Raw genomic sequence first — 22,818 nt, 5'->3', positions numbered from 1 at the left:
TACCTTACGGATGGCACAAGCAGGCGATTTGTTCACTGATGCATTTCCAATGGAAAAACCCTGACCACCAATTGGAATGGAGACGCTGCAAACCCTCTCCATCCAGCTCTCCGAGAAGCAGTTGACAACAACGGAGACCCTACAGATAACACAAGCCCGTGATTTTTTCACTTGCTCCAAATTAAACGGTAAGGGGACTCATTTCAGACAAAGCATCTTTGCACTTTTGTTTTTTTTTCAAAGGCATCTGATGGGTTTGCACAAATAGCAAGTAGGCTAATTATATTTGAGGTTATCTGGCACAACATTGAATTGGTTATTGTTGGTGGCATCATTGCATATTTTTTTTTACAAGCAGTCGCAGTTGAAAGAACTAAAATATTACTGACTGGCTACACAAACTGCAGCTTACTGATGTTTCATGAATGGTCTTAGTGAGTTAATATTTATTTTTATGGAGTTTCTACAGAATTTGCCTGTTAAGAGTAACCTTTGCCCTTAAGAATTCAATACACGTCAACACAAAATAACCTTGTTGTCCTGGAGATGTTTTGAACAGGCATGCCAGTTTCAACGTGCTACGTTCATATATGAGTAACATTAAGAAACAACATTGCTCATATGGCCAACTTAAAATGTCAAATTGCCAAAGAATAGCAGCTAAATGTCCGTTATATCAGAGACATCTATTGCGCTCGAGACATCGTTTGATTTGATTATCAAAGTTCATGACAGGTTCTAGAAGGACATTGATAAAATATTAACGATTTCTTGTTTACAACATTTTTCGTTTGCTGTACTACAAGTAATACCATTAATAATTAATAATTAATAAAACCAGTAATTACCAATAATACTATGAATGTCATCCATTATATACATTTTAGTCCCATTTCCCAATAAATAACGTTGTCACGGTCACGTGACAACGGTCACGTGACACGCGCTACCCTGACTAGCAGCTGAATCCCGCGAAACCGTCGCGGGGAAATCCAAATCATTAAAATTATCAATTTACTACGGGAAATCGACCAGTGGACATGTCGGCCCATCTACATATTGTACCATAATACTAAATAAACTACAACATCTTATTGGAACTGACTCTGTGCCACTTAGTCTAAAAACAATTCATCAGGTTTTGGGAGATAATGATTGTCATGTGGAAGCATCTGTTGTTGAAGAGCTAGCCACTGTTCTATGTTCTTCACATCCAATTCAAAAAGCAATAGTGAAACAAGGCCCATTGTCTTCTTCTTGGAAGCGCAAATCGTATTATAGAAGAGAATTTGGTGTAGTGTCACCAGTGGAATATATTCTTGACAAAAGGAACAAAAAATCCTTACAGTATGTATCCGTGCTGAAAATATTGCAGCAGATTCTAAATTCAGATTCTATATTGATAAAGACTGCCAATTTGAAAGGGAAATATCAGTCACCGGAGAGTGATAAAGCAGTTTACAGTTGTCCCTTTGATGGTGAAATTTTCAGAAACAACACATTTCTGTCTAAAGACTGTGCAATTTCACTTAACCTTTATATTGATGATTTCGAAATATGTAATCCCATTGGGACATCACGACGAAAACATAAAATCTGTGCCATCTATTGGACTTTAGGTAATCTGTCCCCCGGTTGTCAATCTTCACTGTCATCGATACAGTTGGCTCTTCTAGTCAGAAGTCATGATTTGAAGGTGTATGGCTATGAAGCAGTATTCGAGCCTCTCATTTGTGATTTAATTTCCCTGGAACAGCATGGTGTGTTTTTGCCAAAGTTAGGGAAATCTGTTAAGGGAACAGTACAGTGTGTTATAGCCGACAATCTTGGAGCCCACAGCATCGCTGGATTTCTTGAAAGTTTTTCAGGTGGTCATGTATGCCGATTTTGTACAGCTTCCAAATCAGAAATTCAAACTAAGCAAGTAGACAGTGGAGCATCAAGAACAGAATCCCTTCACGCAGACCATCTCAAAGCCATCGAGGAACAATCTCTGAAAAATTTCTGTGGTGTCAAGAGGAGATGTGTCCTTTCCGAGAAACTCAGTCATTTCAAAGTCACTACCGGTTTCCCTCCAGATCTGGTCCATGATTTATTTGAAGGGATTGTTCCTGCAGAGATAGCTTTATGTCTGTCCATCTTCACATCTAAGAAATACTTTACACTTGCATATTTAAACGAGTCTATACTACATTTCCCCTTTAAGTGGATTGACAAAGTTAATTGTCCCCATCCAGTGCCATTGACCTTTGCATCTCGCAAGACAATAGGTGGCAATTCCCACGAGAACTGGTGTTTGTTAAGGTTTTTCCCCTTCCTTGTTGGCCAGAAGGTGCCTGTTGAAGAACCTGCATGGAAAATACTGACTGATCTAAAGGATATTGTGGACCTTGTTGTCTCACCTGTTCATACAGAGGAATCGATTGCATATTTGAATTTCAAGATCTCAGAGCACAGAGTACGACTTCAAGAGGTTTTCCCAGACTACAACCTGCTGCCTAAGCATCATTATTTGGAACACTATCCTCAACTTATTCGTAAATTTGGACCATTAGTCTGTCTTTGGACATTGAGATTTGAAGCAAAGCACAGTTTTTTTAAGAGAGTTGTTCGATATTCAAGATCTTTCAAGAATGTGTTGTTGTCTTTGGCAGAGCGACACCAATTTCACATGGCACAGCAGATATTAATGTACTCTCAAAAACGTCTTCTGGAAGTGTCAAATGTTTAAACTCTTTCTGTTGATGTGTTGAAAGAGGAGATCGCACAAGCTATACGGCTGAAACACCCGACCGTGGACAATGTGTGTCTGGCAAAGAATGTCACTTACGATGGATTCAACTACAGAACTGGAATGATCCTTGCACATGGATCTTTGGCAGAGATCCCTGAATTCACAGAAATCATCCACATGTTGGTTCTGAAGGACAATCTTTTTTTCATTGTTCGGAAGCTGAGTGCGTGGCACTTGGAACACTTCAGGGCCTTTAAACTTGAAGTGAGCTCCACCAAAGACGTAATACTTGTGGCGCCAGATGAACTGACGGATCCATATCCGCTGGTGGATTACACTGTGGGAGGAGTGCGTTTGATTACCCTGAAGAGATATATTCAAGTTTAAGGTCTGCATTTTCTCTAAAACATCCTATTTGCATATAATTAATTCTACTAAAAAGGTTAAATGGGCACTTAATTGACACTGTAATCTGCACTTATTACAATTATAACCTGTCTTTATGCCCACACAATGTGTTTGTGAATGTGAAGTAATGCTTTGGTCCTGTTGTGTGTAAAGACATCCAAGACGTTTTTGACGCCAGCCTGCACTTCATCGGTGGCCTGGGCATCACCATCTACATCACCTTCCTTCAACACATCCAGGTAATAACAGTCCTTAACCTTGCTTGTTGTTAGCCATGCTCAGATAGGCTATCATTCGGAAAAAATGCTTTTATTAATCTGTAGAAACCTGAGCGAGCTGATGCCATGTTTCTTGTATTTCCCGGTCCTTTGTTATTTTAGGTGGTATTGAAGCAGCTTTCTGGAGCCTCACGCCGAGACGCAACTTGATTGGTCAATATGGCAAATCCGATACGACTCCTCATCTTGTTGAGTGACGACAGCTCAGTGAGGATGGATCTACCACTGGTGCCAGAGACCGTTGAAGAGCTCATTGAACAGGTCCAAGAAGCATGGCAACTTGTTGGATGCATCAGGCTGCAATACAAGGATGTGGACTTTGGTGGAACATTTGTTTACCTGAGCACAACCTCCTCGATCAAGGATCTTGCCACCATCAAGGTCATACCGCTTGTTCCTGATAGTGATATCATTCTGGAATTTATAGACAGTGTCTCATCTAATTTGAGTGAGCTGGACTCAAGCTCCCTCTCAGCACAAACTGATTCAGGTGACACAGTCATACTCGGCAGCAGCCCCTCCGGGAGACTCCGAACAGAGCCCTGGCCAAAGCAGTTCAACATCCCGACCTTCTCCTTTGAAACAGAAGGTCAACTCGAGAAAGGGAATGCTGATTACACCAGGAACCTAACTAGACTGACGCCTTCGTCAAAAATGCTGTCCGACATACTGGAAAGATTGGCAGAGAAGATTTTCTCCTACAAGGCATACCCCACTGATGCAGACTTGGGTGATGTTGCAGTGGCTCTGACAATTAAGCATCCCTGCCTGAGGCAATCAGACTCCTTCAATGAGAGCTACGGATGGAAAATTAGACTGAAGAGTAAGATGTGCAACTATCGCACTCAGCTGAAGTCGCATGGACTTGCATCTGAGCTCATGGTGAATACTCTCAAACATAAGTCACGAGAAGATCTCCATCCCCTCCCAGCAAAGAACAACAAAAAGGCAAGAAGAGGTGAGGCCAATTTCTATCCTCAGACCAGCATTGCGACTCCAGAAAGCCTGGAGCAAGAGAGAACATTGCTTCTGACTGAAGTAAAGAAGAGAAACAATGAGAAAACCATACGGGAGAAGATGGCCCAGACCTTCGACTTTAGGAGGCAAGAGGTTGTGGATCAGAAGCCTTCCATCGAGAACCTCATGGAAAGATGGCCAGCTCTATTCCAGATGCAAGAGGTATACCTTTCTTAACCTCTTCTATACTAATGCCTTAAAGGTAAAATAATGTTGTGTGGATTATAATGAATTCTTGTGCCAAGTTGGTCTTCTATAATAAAAAAAACAATTGTCCACTGCTTCCTCATGTACAGATCAATGCCGAGTTTTTGCGGGTTGCTGCAGTTCCCTTGCTGACGAGATGTATGGCCCAGCTGGACAAGTACTCCACGCAGCTACTGAAGATCATCAGAAAGAAAGGAGGAGCAACCAAAGCAAAAACTGCCACGATCCTGGAGTTTCTTGATCAGGTATGATGTTGTGTATAATTAACCACCAACAACAGTTAGCATTTTAACCCTTGTCTGATGGGGATAGGTATCCTTTTCCATTTTTATTTTGATGTCAGTGATTATGGTTATAGTCATAATTTGGCAAATGCTGCGTCTTTTTAAACTGTTGGTAGGGTGTGTGTGTGCGTGTGTGCGCGCGCGCGCGCGTGTGTGTGTGTGTGTGTGTGTGTGTGTGTGTGTGTGTGTGTGTGTGTGTGTGTGTGTGTGTGTGTGTGTGTGTGTGTGTGTGTTGGTCGAGCAGAAGGATGTGTGGGCTTTGCAATAAGCAGCAGGTGCCCTTCCTCTGGTGCAAACACAGTTGCATTTCAGGGGGTTTGGAGGAACAATACCTTGATTCCAGGTCAAATCCACATTCATCCACAGCACAAATTAGTTGAAAGCAGAGACATCCAGGATGAGAACACGTCAATGACCACTGGCAGGTCTTGAGAGAGGGCTGTAAAAGGCAGGATTGGCCTGACCAGGCAAAGAGCCATCCAGTCTTCCCTCTTCTAAGAGAGACTGTCAGTGGTCTCTGACATAGATGGCTCATACGTAGATGGCCCCTGTATGGCTCTGCTTCAAATTAATTTGTGATATGGATCCAATCGTACAAGCACCGACTGTTTGTGGTAGAGATGGGAATTCAAAAGCTTGCCTATCCTCCACATTGCATAGTAACTATTTTTCACTGTCTCTGCAGGAGGCAGATGCTGATGTCAGAAGGGAGTGTGTCCTCAAATCTCTTATCATCTACCTGGGAGAATGTGTTGAGGACCTGATAAAAGAATACACGGTATGTCCAGATCTGTTCTGTCTCTCAATGATGAGATGTAACTTTACTAATCCTGGGGGAAGCTTGACCGCTCTGCCATTGGATGTGGTAATTAGACAGGTGTGTCTCACTCACTGCAGTTGTTCACTTATACATGTTGTCCTATATTTTACCTCAGACGTCCCAGATAGATCAAGCCAAGCAAGAGCTAGACAGTACCACCATGGCGGTCTTCGTCTTCAGAGAGAACTCAAGCCTTCTACAACAGCCCAAAGAGATCGGGATCATCATTGATGGTGTAGAAGTCCTCACTGAGTTGCCTTCCGTGGCAGCTGGAGTGGTAATGCTCTTTGGACTCTGTTATGCTCTGAACTTGGAATATCTCAAGGGGTTCAGGTTCACCTTTGAGGCTATTCAGAAGATCCTGATGGAGCTTGGTTCCAACAAGATGAGCCCCAAGATTCGCAAACTGAATGGTGAACTCCACACTTCACAGTAGTATGTGTGCCATGTGTACAGATGCTTGTGTGTGTTTGCGGCATGCAGAGTAAATGCACCTGTGCTTGTGTGTCTGTGTATTAAGCTGCTACCCAGCACTTTAAAAGGGGGAGAACCTCAGCGACAACCGATAGTAGTACTATTATAGTATGTTTATTAATTATTATTATTATTGTAGTATTAGTATGGTAGTTGCACCTAGCCACGGGTGCTGTAGCCATTTAAGATGTTATATTGTTGGGCTTTGAGCTTTGAGTGAATGTTTTGAATTTAGTCGTTTGAGGGTCAACACTGCTTCCAGAAAGCAATATTTAATTTAATTTAATTACAGTTCAGATTTGATAGAGCCTGTGAATAGGCCTACTACCATGTGTGTGTTTGTTCTGGTTAATTTGCTTGGTACACTGGAAAAAGTCTTCTGTTGAACCAAGTAAAAAAAACATGGGTAATGGTTCACATCTATATTACATAACTTGAGCCAATGACAAATATATAGCTTGCCTCAAACAATATTTCCTATGTTCATAAAAACAAAATAATACAACTTGGCACCAAGTATAATTCTATTCTTTGAATGAAGTTAATACATTTAAATCGTATGTTAAATCCTAAACAAAAAAATATTGATTCACTCCAACAATTGGTTCTCATTTAAGAAATATCTATCAGAAATAATTTGGTTTATCCAATCAAAAAGATTACAATTTAATCAAACAATTGTTTCTCATTATTGTATACATCATCATCATCATTTTTTCCCGCTCGGCTCTCGCCGCTTCATGGCCTTGAGGCGCTTCTGTCTGGATTCGACATCACATCGCGACATCAGTCAGGGTTAGGTGCTTTGCCAAAGACACCTCGATACACTGCTTGGTGAAGCCAGGGATTGAACCAACAACCTTCAGATTACCAGCCAACCCGCTCTACCACCTGAGCTACTGCCGCCAGTGAGTCATCGTCACTCTGGTCAAGGGTAGTGCTTTCACCTCAAAAAGTCGCCAAAAGTCACCAATAGCAGCTGAAAAAGAAGCTAGATTTGTCGCTTGTCGCTGTTTTGAAAAAAAGTCGCCAAAGGGGTCTGAAAAGTAGCTAAATATAGCGACAAAATCGCTAAGTTGGCAACACTGCGGTTTGGTCCAGTAGTCGTAAGCGTCTTTGTATTTAATGCGCATGCGCAGGCTTGTACGTAACCTTGACATTTTACATTTGTCAAAATAGATATTTCTTAATTGAACTCCTAACTAAAAATATCTATATTTCACAGTATTTTGAAATAAAAAAAAGTTATTTTAAAAATAAAACAAAAAATGTTTATTTGAATTGAATTACAAAATAATAATCAGATGAAGTGCGGCATAAAACCCTTTTTCCAGTGCACTGGAAAAAGCCTTCTGTTGAACCAATTAAAAAAAACAAGGGTAATGGTTCACATCTATATTACATAACTTGAGCCAATGACAAATATATAGCTTGCCTCAAACAATATTTCCTATGTTCATAAAAACAAAATAATACAACTTGGCACCAAGTATAATTCTATTCTTTGAATGAAGTTAATACATTTAAATCGTATGTTAAATCCTAAACAAAAAAATATTGATTCACTCCAACAATTGTTTCTCATTTAAGAAATATCTATCAGAAATAATTTGTTTTATCCAATCAAAAAGATTACAATTTAATCAAACAATTGTTTCTCATTTAAACATGAACATCTTTAAACATAACATATTTTTGTATACATCATCATCATTTTTTCCCGCTCGGCTCTCGACGCTTCATGGCCTTGGGGCGCTTCTGCTGGAGAGTTGGAAGTCTCTGTTCCAGCAGCAGCAGTGTCAAAGACACCTCGATACTCCGCTTGATGAAGCAGGGGATCGAACCAACAACCTTCAGGTTACCAGGCAACCCGCTCTACCACCTGAGCTACTGCCGCCACACAGTATTTATATTAACAATGTAAATGGCAGAGTTAGGCCTACTCCAGACCTCCCTCCAGACACAGACAGACTGTCCTAGCTCACAGAACCAGTGAGTCATCGTCACTCTGGTCAAGGCTCTTTACTGCAGGTTCAGCTGTAGGTGCTACCTTGAATGAATAAGCAGCTGATGTTCCAAAAAGCTTCAAAACATGATCAGGCAGCTGGTGCTCCAAGCAAGCATCACCTGACAGCTTTAATCCACTCTGCTTTAATCCATATCGGATGTATAGGATGGAGTTTAAGGTCTGCAAGGACATCCGGTTCCTGAGTTTGCTTTTTACCACCAGGACTGAGCTGAGTCTGGAAAAATATTTCTAAATTGAGCTCCTAATCAAATATAACAGTGTTTTAGGAAGAAAACAAAAAAAAATTGTTGGATTGAATGACAAAATTATTAATCAGTTGAATACACAACCTTAAAATTTTACATTTGTCAAAATGGATATTTCTTAATTGAGCTCCTAATTAAAAATATCTATATTTCACAGTATTTTGAAATAAAAAAAAGTTATTTTAAAAATAAAACAAAAAATGTTTATTTGAATTGAATTACAAAATAATAATCAGATGAAGTAAGGCTTAAAACCCTTTTTCCAGTGCACATATGATTGCATTTCAGATGCATCATCTTGTATCCATGAAGCGATGCCATATCGGTTCAATACATTTTTGAGAAACGCCAACACCAAAGTCCTGCGGTGCACAAAGTGGACAAACTATGAACAATATTCCTACTCAAGGACACAAGTATGCCAACGTCTCAAACATAAACCAAAATAAATCTGGATTAAACAGGCGGGACATGTTTGCTTCGATATAATCGAGCTCTATCGGTTGAATGAATCTCATCATTTTAGAAAAACAAGAACAGTTTATATATATATATATATATATATATATATATATATATATATATATATATAGGCCTATATGAAAACTTTTCTCAGTAGCCTATTCTGAGATAATCAATTCGTTAATTAAGAAAAACAAAGCATAATTTTACCACAATACAATTTTTCTTAGTATTGTGAGATAATTATGTATAATTCGGAAGAAACATGCGCAATATTTTTTCCTATGTGAATGCATTATACTTCCGCACATTACGCTTCCGTAGTAATAGGGAAACTGAAACTTACAAGTTTGGTAGGCTATGTAGTTTAGTTAAACGCGACCTTGTGTCATCATTACACATGGCCTACGTTGTTTTAGATTTATTTTTTAACTATTCCTAACTAATGAGAATCTTCCTGCAGTAGGCCATTTATTTCACTGTCAACGCTTCGCGAAGAAACAGTTTTGAACTTCAACAGAAGATGCGTTTGCTTCCTGATTTATTTGGAGTCGACCTGAACAACAAATAAAATACGATAGGAAAAATAAATATTGAGAAAGAAATACCCAATATGGAGTCAGGTAAGATGGATTTATCTCGAGGAGCTCTTTTACTAAGTACATTTTAATTGTTTTCTGACGTGACGTGATTTAGAAAAGGTTCCATAGGTAGGGGGCTATTTCTATCCACCAGCAGCACGGACATTCGGTGGTACCGGAACAAATTCATGATACGAATCAAAAATAGAGGCTTACGACACTGTACCGCTCACATTCTGTCTGTGAATATGTTCCATTATGTCAAACAATGCATTTTGTAAACGTGTTAATGTGTTTGTAAACTTATTATTACCATAAATGATTGTACTTATACCATATATTTTCAACAATCAATAACTGCCTCCCAACTAGGCTATATATCTGTGCCATTTATTTCCATTTGCACCACACAGTACTCTAAACCTATTTAATCATTCAATCACATTTCTGAAGTTCCTATGAAAAGGAAAATACAGTTTACATAATTATGAAGCATTGTTTTAGATAACCAGAGATTACAATTTAATATTTGTTCTTCTGAGGTAATCTCATAAACAACCTTTTTGTATTATTTTTTTATCAGTGCATTGTTGCTTTGTGCAGTGGTATATTTCATGGAAAGTCTGTGTAATGTTCCAACCACAGGCGCAAAGGGGCCGTATCCAACAGACATGGGAGAGAATGATCCAGAAGAAGAGCTGAGACTGATCCTGATTGGAAAGACGGGATCTGGGAAGAGCGCCTCAGGGAACACCATCCTGGGCGGAAAACACTTCCTGTCCAGGTGTAGCGCCGGCTCTGTTACCAAGGTCTGCCAGCTGGGGACCTCTGACTACCCTGTGGAGGAGGAGGCGGGGAGGAGGAGCAGGAGGAGGAGGGTGGTGGTGTTGGACTTACCAGGTTTTGGAGACACACACCTGACCCAGGAGCAGATCATCACAGAGATCAGTCGATGCGTGGCCCTGACGGCCCCCGGCCCCCGGCCCCCACGCCTTCCTCTTGGTGGTCCAGGTGGGACGCTACACAGAGGAGGAGAACATGGCCGTCACTATGATGGCTGCTGTATTTGGTGAAGCGGCGGTCTGCAACCACACGGTGGTGCTGTTCACCAGAGGAGATGACCTGGAGGAGCCGATAGAGCAGTACCTGGCCAGCGCACCTGATAGGCTCAAGGCTTTGCTTGAAAGGTGTGGAGGCAGGTACCACGTTCTTAACAACGAGGCGCCCAGCGATGTGCAGCAAGTTCACGAGCTGCTGGGAAAGGTGGAGCAGGTTGTGGAGGACAACGGTGGAGGGTGTTACACCAACGCCATGTACCGGGAGGTAGAGGCAGCAATCAAGGAGGAGAAGGACAGGTTAAGGAGGGAGGAGGAGGAAAGGGTAAGGATGGAGGAGGAGGAGAGGGTTAGGGGGGAGGAGGAGGAACGGGTGAGGAGGGAGGAGGAGGATAGGGTAAGGATGGAGGAGAAGGATAGGGTAAGGAGGGAGGAGGAGGATAGGGTTAGGAGGGAGGAGAAGGATAGGGTAAGGATGGAGGTGAAGGATAGGGTAAGGAGGGAGGAGGAGGATAGGGTTAGGAGGGAGGAGTACCGGGTAAGGAGGGAGGATAGGGCTAGGAGGGAGAGGGCATCAGCCAAATCCTCCAGCAGTGGGGTGCCGCTCTCCCCCAGCCTGATGCAGAGAGTGGGAAATGTGGTGGCGTCGATGCTCACTGGCCTGGCGGTGGGCAGCGTGGGGGCTGCGGTTGTGGGGGTGGCATTTGTAGGGGGTGGGGTTACAGCTATAGCTGGGGGGACTGCTGCTGCAGGGAGTGCTACTGCTGCAGGCGTGGCGGCTGCTGCTGCAGGCCTGGCTGCTGCTGCATGGGGGGCTATTGCAGGGGGTGGTCCTAAAAGGGGTGATGGTGCTGCAGGGGGGGGGGGGCTGCAGCTTTGGCTTTAGGAGCTGTATGAGTTCCAGCAGTTATTAATGCTAAAACCATAAAATGATCCGGGAATAGAAAAACGGGTGAATTTAATTTTAAATATAGAAAGCAACAATGACTAGGTCCTACTGTATGACCATATGACAGTCTGTATGACTGTATGGTGGTGGGGCATTTAATATGAAACTATGAATCACAATGACTTGAAACGGAATGGGTCACGCTATTGGGTTGTGTACTATAACCCTGAAGTGGAATTAGTCTCTGATAACAGGGCTTTTCCTTTTAAGTTGAATCCCAAATCATGTGTAATATGTCTCATTTGAATTTTTGGTGGACTTTTAATTTGAGACTGCACATCAGAATGTCCTGTAACTTACTGGGTCACACTATGGGGTGGTGTACTGTTATCCTGAAGTACAATTAGTCTCTGATAACAGGGCTTTTCCTTCAAAATTGAATCCCAAATCATCTGTAATATGTCTCATCTTTGAGTATTTCGAGGGGTTTTAATATGAAACTATGAATCAGAATGACTTGAAACGGAATGGGTCACAGTATGTGGTTGTGTACTATAACCCTGATGTTGAATGAGTCTCTGATAACAGGGCGTTTCCTTTCAATTTAATCCAAAATTATGTTTAATATGTCTCATATTAGAATTTTTGGCGGGCTTTTAATTTGAAACTACATATCAGAATGTCTTGTAACTTACTGGGTCACACTATGGGGTGTGTACTATTACCCTGAAGTGAAATAAGTGTGTGGAAAACAGGGAATTGTTAAAAAAAAAAAAAAAAAAATATTGGCTTAAGCTTACATTTGTCAATTATTTGGGCTTTTATTTATGAAGTACACATCACAAAGTCTGTACAATTGCTTGTAACAGTATTTGTCTTTATTGAATGAATTAAACCAGTTCTAAGACGCTATTACCGTAATGGCTAGTATTGATACATAAATTCACACATTCATACCAACAGGCCACATATGTCCTTGGCGACTTATAATTACAGTTATCATTCATGATGATGAACATCGAAGTTCATGAGGAGGTTATACAATTAAAAGAGAAATGTTGATACGTTAATAATCGGACAACAGACTAAAGAAGGTGTTATTATTAACTAAGTGATTATTATTATTATTATTTTCACACAGGAAAAGATAATTGAATAAATATGGATATGATAAGGATAAGAAAAATAAAATAAAATACATAAAATAAAACGTAATCTTGTAAAAGTAGGACTGCACCAATTAAGATGTAGGGTAAATCTCTTTGTTCAAGGATGACAGGTGGATTAGCGCTACATCTGCTGGGAAGGGATCCGACATGCTAAGTTCTCAATTTACATTACACCTTTGAAATGCCACTACTACTGCTGTAACGCTTTGATCAAATGTTAACATTTGATGATATTTTCCTTCTCACTCCAACAGAAAGTTACTTTCTGATTGGCCCCATCATCCGCCCCCTCACACACACAGGGTCATCACCCTGATGTGTATTCATTACACACACTTGGCTGCATGTGTAGCTGGGGCTGAAGACTGTCTCCAATCCCTCCACTTTGCAATCTGTATCACCTTATGGGTGAGACTTGATTGTATCCATGTCAACTAGTTCAAGAATAATATATATCCTTCTTGTTGGCTTACGGAAAGAAAATAACTCAGAGGAAAGTCATTATTATGCAAAGTAATTATCCTGTAATGAGAAATTCTTCCAAATGTATATAAAGCACCTTTAATGGACAGCTTGAGTAATGTTCCACCCAGCATGAGCAGAGGGGCCGTGGCCAACAGACATGGTGGAGAATGATCCAGAAGAAGAGCTGAGACTGATCCTGATTGGAAGGACGGGATCTGGGAAGAGCGCCTCAGGGAACACCATCCTGGGCCGGAGTCACTTCCTGTCCAGGTGTAGCGCCGGCTCTGTTACCAAGGTCTGCCAGCTGGGGACCTCTGACTACCCTGTGGAGGAGGAGGCGGGTAGGAGGACGAGCAGGAGGAGGAAGAGGGTGGTGGTGTTGGACATGCCAGGTTTTGGAGACACACACCTGACCCAGGAGCAGATCATCACAGAGATCAGTCGATGCGTGGCCCTGACGGCCCCCGGCCCACACGCCTTCCTCTTGGTGGTCCAGGTGGGACGCTTCACAGAGGAGGAGAACATGGCCGTCACTATGATGGCTGCTGTATTTGGAGAAGTGGCGGTCTGCAACCACACGGTGGTGCTGTTCACCAGGGGAGATGACCTGGAGGAGCCGATGGAGCAGTACCTGGCCAGCGCACCTGTGAGCCTCAAGGCTTTGGTTGACAGGTGTGGAGGCAGGTACCACGTTCTCAACAACCAGGCGCCCAACGATGTGCAGCAAGTTCACGAGCTACTAGGAAAGGTTGAGCAGGTTGTGGAGGACAACGGTGGAGGGTGTTACACCAACGCCATGTACCGGGAGGCAGAGATAGCAATCAGAGAGGAGCAGGCCAGGATAATGAGGGGGCGGGGCCAAGCAGAGGGCGAGGAAGAGGAAATGAAGATGTCTGAATGGAGGAGGCGTGTCCTAGAGCGGGATGGGGGGGCTGATGACGGGGACGAGGTGTTTTGGACACAGACCGAGACGGCGGAGAGAAGAGGAGGTGCTCTCAGCTTCCTCAGGGAAAGAGGAGAGCGATGGAGAGATGGGTGGAGACGTAGAAGGAGGGGCGGTGGCCGGCCGAGGCCACGTGCTCCCTCTGCCCCCGGTAGGGGGTGGCGGAGCCAGGTGCCCCTTTCTCCCAGCGTGCTGCGGAGAGTGAAGGTGGTGGTGGCGGCGGTGGTCACTGGCCTGGTGGTAGGGGCTCTGTGTGGTGCGGCTGTCCCACTAGCAGCAGCAGCGGGGGCAGCCGTGGTGGGGAGCGCAGCAGGTTTGGGTGTAGCTCATCTGGCTGGGGCGACGGTAGGGTGGGTGGAGGCTATCGGCGCTGTTGTAGCAACGGCCTCGGGACAGACGGCCGCGGGGGCCGCTATCGGAGGGCTTGTGGGGGGCTCCGTGGCCGCTGCAGCTGGGCTAGAAGCTGCCAGTCCTGGGGAAGGAGTTCAGTTAGCCCTGGGCCAGGTGGGCCTCCTGGGGGTATCAGCTGTGGGGGTGGCTGCAGGGGTGGGGGGCGTCCTGGGAGCTGGGGCCGCCCTAGGGGCCACGGCCCTGCCTGGAGCCCATGCTGCCGCTGCAGGGGCCGTAGTTAGAGCCGGGACCAGCCGGGCGGTGTGTGCTGCTTCAGGCCCCAGCTTGGTGTCTGCCTCCTGGGGAGGAGCGGGGGCCCGCGTCCTGGCTGCAGTAGCAGAGGTGGGCCAGGCGGCGGTGGGACTGGTGCTGGCTGGAGGTCTTGTGGTAAAGGCGTTCAAAGAAAAGGTCTGTAGCGGCGAAGGGACCAGGGAAGCTAGCTACACAGAGCGCAGGACGTATGAAATCCACTGGAACAAGTAAAAGAGGCTTCCCTTATAGTTTTGTTAATTTTAAGAAACAAAAACAACTGTAGAAGAAAACATTTCCCATAGATGTGCCTTAACAGAATGTGAGCTATCTAATAAATATGTTTCATCTTTACTTGCAAAATTCTTCATTTCGTGGTTGATTTAAAAGTTGTAAAAACTATTTTCTAATGATACATAATGATAAAGATTATTAGAAAATAATGTCTTATTATAACTGGTCACATGGACACGCACAGAAACACATACATTTTCCGCTCAGGAAAATTAGGTTACAACAACTATTAAAAACAAATCTGCGGATGTCCATGACATTCATACTGAAACTGAAACTTAACAATGCTGGTGTGTGGTTTAGTGAAACTACCTAGTGTCCATTACCGATGTCCTACTTTGTTTAGATTTCCTTCTTAAACTATTCCAACCTGATGTGTGTGGTCGTCGATTTAAATTATTTTTCTGGTGTGTGGTACAATGCGTGTAACCCTAACTCACGGATCCTAAAGGTTTACTGGTTCGTATGTGCCCATGGTCAACCAGTATAGATGAGTCCAATAAAGACGCAAAGGCAGCGCTCGGGGGCTCAATAAAACAAATGGTTATCCATTTTAAAGTCGGTTAAACTAACTATTATTGGAGAACTCATGGATCCTCTAGGTTTAAACGTTTAGTTGACTTAAGGGACCAGGGATGTACTGGGACAAAAATCTGGCCCAGGACTTTGGGATGGAGAGGCCTTTCATGAGACCGCAAGAACAGTATTTGTCGAATTTTGCCACTGTGTAAAATAACCTTAACCGTGGATATTTGCATTGCAAATACATATCAATGTTGGGATACGTGTGTGGTTAGAATTATGTGAGGATCACATGCAAATATTTTATAAGCAAATAAGCAACTCTCGGTAAATCAAGGGTGAAAAGGTTCCAGATAGTGCGTGCGTTGGTCAGGTGTGTCGTGTTTCTGTTATGTTCGTTGGTCGTCAATAAAGGCAGTCCGTAGTCGTGCGGTGTATGGGGCACGGAACTACATAATTGGTTGAACCTGGGCTCCTGTCTCGTCTGACCCGTGCTGCTCGCCACAATATATAAATGGTGTTGGTGAATTCTAAATAGCATTTTACACATTAGGCTATAATAGAAAATGCTCAAAGGTAAATCAACATAATTATGATTGTTGCTTCTTTTGGGGAAAAAAACAACGGTGGTGGACCGTACTAAAGGCCCCATACATAGTATGGGTCTGTAAAATGCTAATCAAATCAAATGTATTTATAAAGCACATTTAATCACAAGGGGAGGGGGGAGAGATCTTTCTTAGTTACGAGCCCCTCTCTGATTGCTCAAACTGTGGTTATGTTTTTGTAACAATGCCCACCATTTTTTCATTGCTGAAGTTGATAGAACAAACAATGAACTTATGCCTGTTAAGGTGTGTAGGTTGTGTGTGTGTGTGTGTGTGTGTGTGTGTGTGTGTGTGTGTGTGTGTGTGTGTGTGTGTGTGTGTGTGTGTGTGTGTGTGTGTGTGTGTGTGTGTGTGTGTGTGTGTGTGCGTGTGTGTGTGTGTGTGTGTGTGTGTGTGTTCGTGAGAGAGCATAAAAGAGAAAGGATGACAAACCAGTAGAACAGGTTCACCACATCACCTGACCATCCCGAGAGAGCGAGATCGTCAGTCTGAAAACAGTCCTGGAATGAGTAGAACACCACACCCCTGGAACCGCCCCCTCATCACATCAAGAACAGCACCAAGCACTCTGGCAGTGTACTCAACAACATCCTCACCGAAACGAACCTGGTAATCATCAACAAACCCACCCCCCACCACAGCTCCTCCTCCACTGACATCCTGGCCCTCATGCTCGGTACCCCAGACCTCGGCAGAAAAATATTCACTTTTTCTGTAGGCAAAGAAAACACGCCAACTACAACAGCTGTATCCATGATGAAACAAGGACACTTTATAGTGCGGCATTGATATTAAAGATGCTTCTATGTCATTCTCCCGGTATGAACTGCTCCTACATAGTTCGGGTAAATACAGAGGACACATTTTCCCACTGGATGCAAGTGCAACTTCATACTCATGATACCTATACTATACATCTATTTGAAATTCATATATTAAATGTTGAAACAAAACTTCACAGAACATTGTAAATGAACATACATCCCCTCAAGTCAAGTGCAAGAACAAATTAATTCAACAAATGTACCATTTACAAAATCTGAAAATAACATATAATACAAATACGTAGCACCACCTGACATTTATTAAAATTCAGGTAGCCAAACAAAAGTCAAAAAAGGGGAAGCAATTGATTAATTAATGAATGGACATTTTCTGGGCACTTGCTTTCAGATTAGGAAAGCTTCAATAATCAAAACTCAAAAATAACAAATCTCCACTCTGGCATTCACAATTAACGATTGGCTTGTCCAAGAGCTAGGCGTTGTCACAAGCTCACCTCAGGCCCTTCCGGCCGTCTCGTTGCCCAGGGAACGGGGCACCACGTCAGTAGCAGCAGGTCCTGGAGGTTCGCCGACGTGTCGCCGCTGCGAATGGCGGCCTGCACCGCGGCGCCGTAAGCCACAGCCTCGTCTGGGTTGATGCTCTTGTTGAGCTCACTGCCGTTGAATAAGTCCTGCAGGAGTTTCTGGATCTTGGGGATTCGTGTGGAGCCTCCCACCAGAACGATGTCGTGGACCTGGCTCTTGTCCATCTTGGCGTCCCTCAGGGCTTTCTCCACGGGTTCCAGGGTTCCCCTGAAGAGGTCTGAGCACAACTCCTCGAAGCGTGCCCTGGTGACGGAGGTGTAGAAGTCGGTGCCCTCGTGCAGAGAATCGATCTCGATGCTGGCCTGGGAGCTGGACGACAGGGTTCTCTTGGCTCGCTCACAAGCCATGCGAAGCCTCCTCAAAGCCCTCTTGTTCTGGCTGATGTCCTTCTTGAACTTCCGCTTGAACTCCTCCACAAAGTGGTCGACCAAGCGGTTGTCAAAGTCCTCTCAACCCAGATGAGTGTCTCCGGCCGTGGACTTCACCTCAAAGATGCCGTCTTCGATGGTCAGGATGGAGACGTCGAAGGTGCCCCCGCCCAGGTCAAAGATCAGGACGTTGCGCTCGCTGCTCTTGCCTTTGTCCAGACCGTAGGCAATGGCAGCCGCCGTGGGCTCGTTGATGATCCTCAGGACGTTGAGGCCGGCGATCACTCCTGCGTCCTTGGTGGCCTGACGCTGGGAGTCGTTGAAGTAAGCTGGAACCGTGATGACGGCGTTCGACACCTTCTGGCCCAGGTAGGCTTCGGCGATCTCCTTCATCTTCACCAGGACCATGGAGGACACCTCCTCAGGGTAGAAGGACTTGTTCTCCCCCTTGTGCTCCACCTGGGTTTTGGGTTTCCCTGTTTTGGGCTTCCCCTTCACCGTGAATGGCCAATGCTTCATGTCCGCCTGCACCACCGCATCGTCAAACTTTTGGCCAATCAGGCGTTTGGCGTCCAACACGGTGTTGGTGGGGTTCATGGCCACCTGGTTCTTGGCCGCGTCTCCGATGAGTCTCTCTCTCTGCCCTGGTCGTTGGCGATTATCTCCACTTTGCCGTGCTGGAACACCCCCACGCAGGAGGGGGTGTTCCAGCACGGCAAAGTGGAGATAAAACAACTTTAAACTAAAAAAGGGATTTTATAATCTATAGGGAGTATAGATTTTATATCTATTTTAAATATTAACTAGGTATATTTCGACGCATGCAGGGTTGCCAACTTTGGGACTTACTTTGGCTGGAGTGAGATTCTGCAAAATATCAGTGGACTGCCAACATTTCTGATAACCCTAACCCTATTCTTTTTTATACAAAACCGTCCTCGTTTACTTAGTACAAACAAATTGAAGGAATGCTTATATAAAAGCTATTGGCTGTTGTTTAGATATTTTTTAATCATGTATTTAATCCAGTGGCGCTATCATGCCAAATTTGTACCGGCTGCCAAATTTGTACCGGGCGCGTCATCCATACGTATCCATTCCAAACCTGCCTGGCAACAGATGATCGCGTCGTCCAAATATAAAGTAAAAACACTTGTTTTTTCTTTATATTTGTATTGTATTTAATTGTTTAATCAAATTTAGCTAGTAAACTGAGTGTTTAAAGCGGGTTTCAAAAAACATTCGCGCTCATGTTGCCAAAGACGAAATAACATAATACAGAAAACGGATCGCTAGATAACACTTGTTTTTACTTTATATTTGTATTGTATTTAATTGTTTAATCAAATTTAGCAAGTAAACTGAGTGTTTAAAGCAGGTCAAGGACGAAATAGCACAATACAGATAACGGATCGCTAGATAGAAGGTTCACGAATGTCCGTGAACCTTTCACATCGTTCGACGCGATCGTCCGTTGCCAGGCAACGGACGGCGCCATCATCTGTTGCCAGGCAGGTTTGGAATGGATTACGTAAGGATGATGCGCCCGGTACAAATTTGGCAGCCGGTACAAATTTGGCATGACATCGCCGTTGTCACGTTAAAATTGTACCGGGGGCGAAAATTGCACCGGCCTACGTCATCGTTTGTTTATATCCTGACAACCTGCCAAGCAACAGACGACGCGATGCAGAAAACATGTTTCCAAACGACGAAATAACATAATACAGATAGCGGATCGCTATCTGTATTATGATAGATAGCGATTGATAGAACTTATGATAGATATTATGATGATATTATGTATTTAATCCAGTGGCGCTGTCATGCCAAATTTGTACCCGCTGCCAAATTTGTACCGGGCGCGTCATCCATACGTATCCATTCCAAACCTGCCTGGCAACAGATGATCGCGTCGTCCAAATATAAAGTAAAAACACTTGTTTTTACTTTATATTTGTATTGTATTTAATTGTTTAATCAAATTTAGCTGGTAAACTGGGTGTTTAAAGCGGGTTTCAAAAAACATTCGCGCTCATGTTGCCAAAGACGAAATAACATAATACAGAAAACGGATCGCTAGATAACACTTGTTTTTACTTTATATTTGTATTGTATTAAATTGTTTAATCAAATTTAGCAAGTAAACTGAGTGTTTAAAGCAGGTCAAGGACGAAATAGCACAATACAGATAACGGATCGCTAGATAGATAGGATCACTGTATTATGTTATTTCGTCGTTTGGAAACATGTTTTCTGCATCGCGTCGTCTGTTGCTTGGCAGGTTGTCAGGATGTAAACAAACGATGACGTAGGCCGGTACAATTTTCGCCCCCGGTACAATTTTAACGTGACACCGTCACACTAAATTTGTACCGGCTGCCAAATTTGTACCGGGTGTGTCATCAATACGTAATCCATTCCAAACCAGCCCGGCAACAGATGATCGCGTCGTCCATTGCCTGGCAACGGACGATCGCGTTGAATGACGTGAAAGGTTCACGAGCATTCGCAAACCTTCTATCTAGCGATCCGTTATCTGTATTGTGCTATTTCGTCCTTGACCTGCTTTAAACACTCAGTTTACTTGCTAAATTTGATTAAACAATGAAATACAATACAAATATAAAGTAAAAACAAGTGTTATCTAGCGATCCGTTTTCTGTATTATGTTATTTCGTCTTTGGCAACATGAGCGCGAATGTTTTTTGAAACCCGCTTTAAACACTCAGTTTACTAGCTAAATTTGATTAAAAAATGAAATACAATACAAATATAAAGTAAAAACAAGTGTTATCTAGCGATCCGTTAACTGTACTATGTTATTTCGTCTTTGGCAACATGAGCGCAAATGTTTTTTGAAACCTGCCCGGCAACGGACGACGCGATCATCTGTTGCAGGCAGGTTTGGAATGGATTACGTATGGATGGCCGGTACAAATTTGGCAGCCGGTACAAATTTAGTGTGACACCGGAATGATTTCAGTGGGGTGACTGCAGAAGCTTTGGTCGTGTTTAATGCAGTGCTTCACGCAGCATCAACGCAGCAACAAAGTGTAAATAACAATGGATCCCGGGTTCCTATACTAGGCATTATGATGACGGTCCTCGGCGTAGTGCAGTGAAGTCTAGTTAGTAGAGATTCCTCGGATGAGCTGTAATGTCATCCCGATTTTGAGTTGCGTGTTCCGCGTCCTGACAAAAAGCCTGTCGGCTCGCTAAAATATCCAACCACTATGAAATGTCCCCTGTTGTCAGCGAACAATGTGGTCCCATGTCAATGCATGATTAAATTGTAATCATGCATTGACATGGGAACATAACTGTATAGGCTACTAAAGCCTGCTGATATTAACACCTTTTGTGTGTGGCTTACTGATACGCTAGCTCGTGTCCATTTCTGATCGATGTTAAGATTCCGATGTGTGGTGTGTTCGTGCAGCAGCCTGCGCTACTGTTGTCATTACTATAGCTCACAGTGTCATCACTTTGTGAAGAAATTGATTTTAGCCATAACTGAAACTGCTTGGTCCTCTTGATTTTTTCTGGAGTTCACCTGAAGTTGCCCCGATGCAGTAGTTTGATGGTAGCAGTTGTATTGTGTAGAGAGGGTAGGCCTAAAAAGAAACGTACAAAAATGTATGCAGTAGCGCTATTTTTTTTTTACATGTTCCCTACAAACAATTAAATAAAGGGACCCAGATTTGCATCTCCATAATTTGGGCCAATCATATGCAGTGGCATCCGGAAAGACTGCCTCTCGTTGATTCTGTAGTGATATCAAAGGACACACACAATACAAAACACAAGTGCGGGCATAAAGCATTGCAACAATACTGAACCAAAATTTAACGAGATTGTTGTTGAGTGAGTGAAATGGTACCTTTTGAAGATTACAGATTAACTTTGTTATTTTGGTAGTAGGCCTACGATGCTCTTCTCTCAATTTAATAATCTGAATGTAGAAACTTTGTGAATTATTCGATTTTTACTTCAACAGAAACTGCGTGGCCCTTCGGGTGGAGTCCACCTGAACAACAGATAACAGACGACTGGAAAATAGATATTGAGAAAGTTACGCTCATTATTCAGTCAGGTAAGGTGAATTTCTCTTCAGACGCTCACTAACACTTACATTTTTCATTGTTTTGGACATGAACATTTTAAAAAGATGAAAAAACGGACACACCTTATCAAGATTTATTGGAACCAGATATATATATAAAAAAAAAAATTCACATAACTTACGTGGTTAAGATCCCTTCATTTTGCTCAACTTTATCTTACTCACTGTCAACACGATTTTAACTTGAATAATAATAACTTGAGAATAAAATCAGAACATGAATCCAAGATGTAGCCTACATTACAGACTTTCACGCATATATGCTGTGTTTGGATGCTTATTTTAATTAATGGATTCGAAAAAAGATTCATGTATTCATGCAGTTATAAATACCCTAAATAAAAATGCCCTCAAATATTTTTTTTAAACAACTTCATAAACTGAACATTTCTGAAGTTGAGGAAATACGTGCATATAAATATATGTGAATGCACCGGGAAGGAGATGCTTTCAATCTCATTGTAACCTACTGTGTATAGTGACAATAAAAGGCATTAATCAGTTTATTCCTTCATACCTTTTATATTTTATAATAATAACTGACCATTGTGTTAGATAAGTCACCCAAAGCCGAAAAAGTATTTAGCCTAGTGTTTGTGTGACGAGGTGTCGAGGAGGGAGGCGTCATATACTTTTCCTGGAACGTAATGTCTAATAACACGCACGCACACGTATGCACAAAACATTTTCAATACGTAGGTTTAAAAACGAAAGTAAGCATGTCCATGACATACTGTAACCGAAACTTAACAAGACTGGTATGTTGTTTGGTGAAACTCTTAACTTTTTGGTTAAGATCCCTTATGTTCGCTCAACTTTATCTTACCCACT

At 42.9% G+C, this 22,818-nt stretch overlaps 2 protein-coding genes and 1 pseudogene across 2 annotated transcripts; 2 read left to right on the top strand and 1 right to left on the bottom strand.

Moving 5' to 3' along the window:
• The first annotated feature begins 9,150 nt into the window (after positions 1 to 9,150).
• On the top strand, positions 9,151 to 11,757 carry LOC115532841 (GTPase IMAP family member 4-like). The gene is given in 4 exon segments (XM_030342815.1): positions 9,151 to 9,581; positions 10,185 to 10,513; positions 10,515 to 10,960; positions 11,754 to 11,757. Coding segments are annotated over 4 exon segments (789 nt in total). The 5' UTR covers positions 9,151 to 9,571.
• A 1,475-nt stretch (positions 11,758 to 13,232) lies between these two features.
• LOC115535996 (uncharacterized) lies at positions 13,233 to 15,053 on the top strand. The gene has a single exon (XM_030347655.1). It carries the CDS (start codon positions 13,275 to 13,277, stop codon positions 14,931 to 14,933), a length of 1,659 nt encoding a protein of 552 aa, XP_030203515.1. The 5' UTR covers positions 13,233 to 13,274; the 3' UTR covers positions 14,934 to 15,053.
• A 2,350-nt stretch (positions 15,054 to 17,403) lies between these two features.
• Positions 17,404 to 19,443, bottom strand: LOC115532835 (heat shock 70 kDa protein 1-like; annotated as a pseudogene).
• Between the last annotated feature and the right edge of the window lie 3,375 nt (positions 19,444 to 22,818).

This window comes from Gadus morhua, chromosome 2 (genome assembly GCF_902167405.1).
Source record: "Gadus morhua chromosome 2, gadMor3.0, whole genome shotgun sequence".
Lineage (NCBI taxonomy): Eukaryota > Metazoa > Chordata > Actinopteri > Gadiformes > Gadidae > Gadus > Gadus morhua.
The sequence above is the reverse complement of the archived record's forward strand: the minus strand, read 5'-3'. Positions and strand labels throughout refer to the sequence as shown.

Excerpts from the sequence above, each read along its gene's own strand:
- LOC115535996 (XM_030347655.1), top strand. The coding sequence starts at position 13,275 with ATGGTGGAGAATGATCCAGAAGAAGAGCTGAGACTGATCCTGATTGGA.